Below are 7780 nucleotides of genomic sequence, written 5' to 3' on the forward strand. Positions count from 1 at the left end.
GAGAGCAATTCAGGTGTGAATTCCAACAGCTTGTTTGTTTTTCTCTAGTTATCGCTTTGCCAGTCTCTCATTTCAAAATATATTTGTCCGTCTGTTGGGTCTCGGCTTTTGGAGTCAGAAAAAGAACATTTTCCAAACAAAAGTCTTATCTCTCCTTTGCACAATTTTCCCATAATGTTTTACAGTTAAGATGAGGGGCATCAATGCATTTTATTAATTTTAAATTTTTTCTTTCCTAGGGGCTACATTCGAGTTCCAAGACCAGGGAGGAGCGATCTGCCAAGCAAACAAACTTAGATCGTGGAAAACGGAACTCCAATTCTATGGCTTTGCTTAGTGACGGTGAAGAAAGTGTCAGTGAAATAACCACAGCATCATACAAGAAACCTCTTTATAGCATTTCACACAAAATAACAGAAAAGAAAACCCCTCTAGCATCGGATCAGTTTGCTTCTCATGAAGTCTACGACAAGATAATCCCCACCATCCCTTCTCCGCTTGACATTCTAAATGATGAGCACAAACAGGAATGTGGCAGCAGCATGGTGGGAACACCGGTTGTGGAATCTGAAACTAATATGTACTCTTTAATACAGAAAATGTTTGTTACACTTAACACACTGAACTCCAACATGTCAGAGCTTCATAGCAAAGTGGACCTGCTGTCTCTTGAGGTGAGCAGAATCAAGAGAATAGTTAATCCTGAAGAATCCGTTGCAGAATTCCTGCCCCCTCCAGAGTATCAGTTAACGAGCACAGAGCTGAAACAGTTAACCGATCAAAGTACGTCTGCCGGAGATCTAGCATGTCTCTTATTGGTCCAGCTTTTCCCAGAGCTCTTTGGTGATGAAGAGCTCTCGCTCAACTGTAACACATGCAGATTCGTGAGCAAAAATAAGCTTCAGTCACTTCATCTTCAGCTGATTCGGAACTATGTGGAAATTTGTTATCCGTCAGTTAAGAACTCCACCATTTGGCAGATGGAATGTTTGCCTCAAGTGAATGACTTCTTCACCCGCTTTTGGGCCCAGAAAGAGATGGAGAGCAGTCAGCATAGCGTGCAGTCTTCCAAATTTCTTGAATCTGACCAAGTCGAAAATCCTCAGCTTGTGGAAGACAAAGAGCAGGACGACTTCTCACCACTGGGCAAGTCCAGCAGCACTGCCAATGATTGTGTTAATGCTCAGGACATTAATGATTTTTTAGATGAAGCATCATCTCCAGGTGAGTTTTCTGTGTTTTTGTTGCACCGATTGTTTGCCGAAATCTTTGAGCAGTCAAAGCCAGGTGAAAGATACAGTTGCTATGGTGACTCGGAATCCTCTGCTCTCGATCCTCATCGCCTCCAAATAATCCGCAGATACACGGAAATCTATTTCCCTGATGTCCAAGAAGAGGATGTCTGGGTGGAGCAATGTGCTCAAAGAATAAACGATGAGCTGGAAAACATATATCTGGACAACAGTGATTATGAAGAGATCACAGATGACTGTTACGACTCCTCTAGTTTGCCTGATGATCTTTCTATTGTAAAGGTAGAAGACGGTTTCGATCACGATAGACCTGGTAGGCGGTCGAAGAAAATTTGGCTTGTACCAATGGACTTTGATAAGCTTGAAATTCCTACTCCTGATTTCGAGGTGCCTTATCCAGAATATTTACTTAACAAAGAACAAATGAAAAATATATATGACAGTAGTTTGTCTATAGGCAACTTTGCTTCCAGAATGCTTGTTCATTTTTTCCCAGAACTTTTTACTCCTGAAAACTTGCGTAAGCAGTACAACTGCAGTGGGTCTCTTGGTAAGAAACAACTAGATCCTCTCCGTGTAAGACTTATTAGACACTATGTGCAAATTCTTTACCCAAGGGCGAAGAATGATAGAGTGTGGACATTGGAATTTGTTGGAAAACTGGATGAGAGGTGTAGACGAAGAGATACCGAACAGAGACGTTCGTATCAGCAACAGCGGAAAGTCCACACACCTTTGCCTGAGGCAAGAGAGTTAATGGGCTTTGAGTTAAACCCTGACAGATTCAAAGAACTTTTGGAAGGGCCTCCTTTGCCACCAGAAAGAAGCAGCAAGGACTTCTGCAAAATACCCCTTGATGAACTCATTGTGACTATCCCAGACTTTCCTGTGCCTTCGCTATATATACTGTCTGACAAGGAGGTGAGGGAAATAGTGCAGCAGAGCCTCTCTGTGGGAAACTTTGCTGCTAGGCTACTTGTAAGACTTTTCCCTGAACTCTTTACTACAGAGAATCTCAGACTGCAGTACAACCATTCAGGCGCTTGCAACAAGAAGCAGCTGGATCCTGTTAGATTACGAATGATCCGTCATTATGTTGAGGCAGTTTATCCAGTGGAGAAAATGGATGAAGTGTGGCATTATGAATGCATACCAAGCATTGATGAACGATGTAGGCGTCCAAATAGAAAAAAGTGTGATATCCTCAAAAAAGCAAAGAAGTCGAAAAATTGACTGTTCCCATTATGTTGAGGCCTGTAAATTATTTCATAGGCAGTATTCCTAGGTTTACGCTTGGATAGTTGACTGCTGAATTGCATTTATGTTATTGAATGCATCAAAAGGAGACAACCAATAGGACACAACTTTCTACACTAATAGCTACGGCCACACTTTAATTACAGAAGTGGCCCAGTATGTTCACTGAGGAAAAGAAACTTTTTTCAGCAATTTGTTTTGCCAGCCCGAACACTTCTTTGTTATTGTTGTATAGCATTTTGTATTGAACTGAGACATTTTTTAAACACTGTGTCCCTTTCTGGGCAATTTTTCATGAAAATGAAACTATGGAAAACAGGTGACATTTTGAAATGTGTTTTTTAAAAAAAATATTGCCGTGTTTTTTATTTGTAAAAGTGCCATTTTCATCACAGACTTGAAAGCAGGTTTGGTTTCAGGATGCTTAATGTAGCAGTTTTTTTTATATATTGTTAATTAAAAAGAATGTTGCAGTAATGATGATGATGGAGCATGTTAGGGTTATTGTATTTCCCTCATTGAATTCTTTTTACGTCCCACCAAATATTCGCCACCAGTGTCAGGCTATCTAGAAATACAGAATGCACACTCACTGCCCCCAACGCTCACCCCGTCCCAATCTGGAATGTACAAAAAAATACCATTTCCTCTCAAAATCGTTTGGCGGATTCCATAGACAGACCTTTACTTTTCTTTGAAATTCGTTTCTGTGCCCTTTATGAAATATAACACCCCAGTTAATTAGCAAAATATTTTCTTGGGATAAAATGGTTATTTCTAGCTCCCTTTTAAAAAAATGTATTTTATTTGCTCATTGCCAGGACATTTTCTAAAACCCCGCTTAGGGTGAGCTCCTGTTAAGTAAAAGATGTTCATACATAAAATGCAATTTAAGATCTGTGGCCTTTTCCTGGTCGGAGTGAAAATCCATAGAAGCCATGTTTGTCCTGTATGTGGTCCAGGAAGAATACTAAGAACTAAATGGATTGTTCCCTGTTTCCGCCATAATGCCTCTGTATAAGGATTAATAGAAAGTTGTTTTTCAAAATGGAAGGTAACAAATGCAATTATTCCTAACATAGACCTAGAGGAAGAGGATCTCCTCCTGCGATGTGTCACTATATCTTTGTATCTTCGTGTGATTTTCTCCCCACATACATCTTTGGCATATTTCATCGAAGCCATTTCTGGATGCAGTGCTGAAGTGGTCACAGGCGTCCACGAAACAGAGGATTTCTTGCAACAGTTAGAAGAATTCCTGTACCTCATCCTAAATTGTTCTGATGTTGTAAGCTAAACAATTAAGGAATTCTAGGCTTTTTTATCATTTAGCTCAGGTGCGTCTATGGCCAATTGCTGATGCCAAACCGTGTAACCTTATTTGTGATGGATCTTCCATTACATTGATCCTTCATTGCTATTTTTAGAATCTGCATCCTTGCAGTTCAAAAGCTTCTCCAGGGTATATAGGAACAATAATGGTCTGATGTCATCAGCAGGGCCATTCGATAAAAGGCTTCAATTAAGATCTAAGTGGAAGGAACGAACAAACCGATGGGTCTTTAGGATCTTCTTATCCTTTTCCTTGCTATCTCAGTGGGTAATAGGTATACAAGAATCAGCAGAATGGTGCATACTATAGGAACAAAGCTTTGCAGCTAGCCGAGAAGAAACTCGTTCATCCCGGTCCCCAGATCAAACATTTGAGTACTTAGGCAAAATGGAGTTTTGCCGACTTTGTGATGGCCTTTTCGTGGTTCTTACATTGTGTTATTCTTCATATATAAGATGCCCTTTGGACTCTGTCCTTGGTGCCAGATAGCACCAAAACATCCATGTTGGTTGGACTTTTACAGGTAACATTAAGATGATCAGGACCCAAAATTGAATGTATTTGGTTAAAAGCAGTCTTCCAATGAATACATTGTTGTGAAGAGGGAGCAAAAGATGTGGGGAAGGTTGTAATTCACCTTACCCCTTCCAAAGAATTGAATTGTGTGAACTTTCCCTTCATTATTAATCCACATCCTTACGCTCTTGTTCTGTCCACTCTCATTTCGCCACTAATGACCCTTTTGATCAGTGAAATGTGTTACTATTTTTACTCAAATCTGTAATCCGGTTGGACATAAGGTGCACAATTTTAGTCAGTCCACAGGATTAACCCCTTCCATGCTTATGACGGCCGGGAGCCGTCATGGCACACAGTGCTCGTGTGCTGATGACGGCTCCCGGCCGTCATGACCGCACCCGGGATCGGAATGTGCCGCAGAGGCACAGAATCGCGGCTGCGCCTAAGGGGTTAAAGCTTTTTCTGCTGATACACACTTTTCATCGGGAGATGGTGGTAACATAGAGATGGTTCTTATATATTCATCATGAAGGTCTGTCCTCAAACTTCATTATTGCAGTTATAACTTGCTTCTGTGTAGCGCTGCATTGGGTGACCTGTTCCTATAGGCATCAATATTTAAATGTAGATTTCACTACATTGTCTTCGTTTACAAGCTTGCAGTAATGTGTCAGTGCTTGTTACACTTAGCAAGTAAGAAGGCATGGCTTCCATGACAAAGTTGGGAGGATGCAACCTGCTGTCCAGTGGATTTGTTTACTACAGGTAGACTAAGACAATGTGACAGAGGTCTGTATTGGCTTTGCAGCCCTCCAGTATGACTTAGTTAGAATTTTCAGTTCTACCTTAGCTCATGAATTTAATTGGGTCTTGCTACATTTCATATTTAAAATATTGAGACCCTTTTTGAAGGACGAAATGGTGTACCACTAGTCCGCAAAGTTCCGTTTTCTTTTCATATGACAAACAATCAACCCCCTTTTAGTCTCCTTTTCATTATTATGAATTATTTTACTTTGCCGGACCGGGAAACATAAATGTAATGGTGTTTGGTAACGGGCAGGATGGGCGCACATTCATGACGCAGTCACTGCCTTAAAGTGCCACCCAGATCTTGCCTGATATTAGGAGGAAATTGCATCTGGTGGTAAAAGTTTTGCAGAAAAATACTCTGAATGTGTTGTTATAAGATAAATGTAACCTCATTTGCTGCTATCACCAGGTCTACATTGTTGTGAATAGGAAGGCTTGCTTATGGAAGGTTGGTGAGACAGTAGGTCTGTTGACATGCCAGGCTGTATCAATGGGCATCACTTGTTTAAGCGAGCATTAGCTCTTTCAAGACAAATTTCCTATCATACAAACTACTGTAAAGCATAGCTGTGCCGGAATGTAAAATGAATCTTGCAAAGTGTTTCAATTTCCCTTTATTTTTAAAATGTCCCGAACGTTGCTGGAACTGTTACATACAAATATTAACAAATCCTGGCGTTGTCCACTGTGGGTTCTGTTCTTGTTACAATCCTATTTACATGTCTGTGTCAAACTTCCAGTACCCTTTAAACGGTTGTACAATGGTACAACTGAGGTAATTACTTTGCATGCCTTGGCCACGCTTTTTTGGCGAGCATGTGTTTACCGCGAATATGCATTTAGAACGCATGCCAATACCACGCATTGTTTTTAGATTTAAAAACAAGGTATTTGTGGGGGGAGACCCCCACACTCCCAGACTTACCTTAAATGCATGGTATAGGCATGTCAAAAAATGTGTGGTAAAGGCACAACGAGGTAAAAACCTTGTTGTAAAAGCTGTTTCTCCTTTAAACTGAAAGTGTGCACATTGTTGGAGACAATCACATTTTCTCAGTGCGATTTATCATTGTAATTGTAAAGTCTCAGCAGTTATATACAGTACTCATCCTACGACTAAATCATTTGAGCTAACGAGACCCTACCATTATAGTTACCATTGGCAATGACTATTGACCCAGTTTTTTAAGTTAAATTTTAACGCCTATGCCTTAGAAAATAGATCAGATATTTTTGTCTTAAAATACGCCACTTGAAATTGTATTTTTTTTTTGCATCTAAGTATAACATATGGTGAATAGTGCAGTATTATTTTTTTACTATACAGTTCTTGGAGCTTATCACAGTTGTACACCTTCATTAACAAAATGGCGATGTGTGGATGTGGTAAGCAGAAAATACCAAGAAGAGCCAAAATAATTTTTATATCATTTGTCCCTACGTTTTCTATTTCAGATTGCTAGACTAGATGTGCTTAAATTGGTTTGTGATGGCTTTGAATATTAGCCATGGTGGTTATGCCGCTGCATTTAAATACAGCACTTGTACAATGGTAACTCGGTTCCCAACAGAAGAGTTCGATTCACAAAGATTTTGGTGTGACTTACTCTCGTAGTAACCCTGACTTTCTCCTGTATTTGAATCCCACTTACTCACAGCAACATCTTTGTGAATTAGGCCCTGAGTCTACAGCGAGCACACATTTTAACAATATGGTTAGCAATATTCTAAATGAATGTATGATTGTAGAAATGAATGTAGCAACATTTCGATGCGTTTCAGTTCACTGTAGTTTTTCTTGTTGTAGCAAGAACACAGTACTAGGCCATGCACAGGCGAGATGTCCATTTAAATGTGGATCAATAAAATGAGATTATTTTACCAAAGACGATAAACTGATATGGCGTGTTTGTGTGTGTTATTTTCTTATCATTCTGGATGTTCCCATGAAAATACAAACAAAAAAGGTGTTTAGAGAGCACAGCGTTAGGATTTTTGAGTTTGCTTGAATACATTTTGAAAATATATTTAAAAGGTTATTGGAATGAATTGTGAAACGTAGAGCTAATTGGCAAAGCTCTGGTTGTGAAAGTCTGAAATGTTGTTCCTGAATGATTTCTCCTGTGTAGAGCAACTTTATGACTTTCATTGGAATTACAAACGATTCCAGGAGTACTTAAGGAAATATACATTTATACCTGCTTTTGCACACTAAATTACATTCATGTTACACATGTAGATTCTTCTCCAGGTAAAAAAATGTGGATGTGTGAACTAAGGAAAATATGCCTTTTCATGCTCATGTTTTGTCTCTAACTCTTATGACCTGGCTCTTTCCCATTCTCGACCTGGGTGTTTCCATGGCATATAAAGGTGGACCTTAGACTTTGTCGTCAGCTGTTTTAATACAGATACTTGTGTGTCAGTACTTGGTATGCATACCTTATTCCTGCATGCATGTGTCCAGTTCCCTTTTTCTGCTGAAGGATGTGGGTCAGAGGGACACGTTACTTACCTTTGATTATAATCTTTCTGGTGGAAACTCTATCTAACTTGAAGATTCTACACCAAAAAATGCTTCCCATGAGGCAAACTGGATCTGAAA

The 7780-nt window shown here is 39.7% G+C and overlaps 1 protein-coding gene across 1 annotated transcript in view; it reads left to right on the plus strand.

Moving 5' to 3' along the window:
* BEND3 (BEN domain containing 3) overlaps positions 1–7071 on the plus strand; it is a 50374-nt gene extending 43303 nt beyond the window's left edge. Inside the window, exon 5 of the mRNA XM_086926696.1 lies at positions 240–7071. Coding sequence (XP_086782822.1) covers positions 240–2486 — 2247 coding nt within the window. The 3' untranslated portion in view covers positions 2487–7071. The remainder of the gene's footprint in view (positions 1–239) is intronic.
* The last annotated feature ends 709 nt before the right edge of the window (positions 7072–7780 follow it).

The sequence above is a fragment of the Lissotriton vulgaris genome, chromosome 6, assembly GCF_964263255.1.
Source record: "Lissotriton vulgaris chromosome 6, aLisVul1.2, whole genome shotgun sequence".
NCBI lineage: Eukaryota > Metazoa > Chordata > Amphibia > Caudata > Salamandridae > Lissotriton > Lissotriton vulgaris.